The sequence below is a fragment of the Buceros rhinoceros genome, unplaced genomic scaffold (assembly GCF_000710305.1).
Source record: "Buceros rhinoceros silvestris isolate BGI_N320 unplaced genomic scaffold, ASM71030v1 scaffold32056, whole genome shotgun sequence".
Lineage (NCBI taxonomy): Eukaryota > Metazoa > Chordata > Aves > Bucerotiformes > Bucerotidae > Buceros > Buceros rhinoceros.
In genome coordinates, this window is record NW_010418619.1 from 569 (window position 1) to 907 (window position 339).

Sequence of the window (339 nt, forward strand, 5' to 3'; positions counted from 1 at the left end):
ACGAGCGAGGATGCCTGTTTCTTGTCCATCTCCGCCCGCTTCGAGCCCTTCAGCAACCGGGACAAGACGCTGGTGGTGCAGTTCACGGTGAAGCACGAGCAGAACATCGACTGTGGCGGCGGCTATGTGAAGCTCTTCCCGGCAAGCCTGAACCAGGAGGACATGCACGGGGACTCCGAGTACAACATCATGTTTGGTGGGTCCCTGGTCCCCCGCCCCGTGGGGGTGTGCGTGGTGGCCCCCCCTCACTCCCTGATCCTTTTCCAGGCCCCGACATCTGCGGCCCCGGCACCAAGAAGGTGCATGTCATCTTCAACTACAAGGGGAAGAATGTTCTCA

General features: G+C 60.8%; 1 protein-coding gene across 1 annotated transcript in view; it reads left to right on the forward strand.

Annotated features, from left to right (window-relative positions):
• CALR (calreticulin) overlaps positions 1–339 on the forward strand; it is a gene marked incomplete at both ends in the record, with an annotated part of 1,757 nt that overhangs the window by 387 nt on the left and 1,031 nt on the right. Inside the window, 2 exons of the mRNA XM_010138615.1 lie at positions 1–196; positions 268–332. The exon at positions 1–196 is cut by the window's left edge and continues 7 nt beyond it. Coding sequence (XP_010136917.1) covers positions 1–196; positions 268–332 — 261 coding nt within the window. The remainder of the gene's footprint in view (positions 197–267; positions 333–339) is intronic.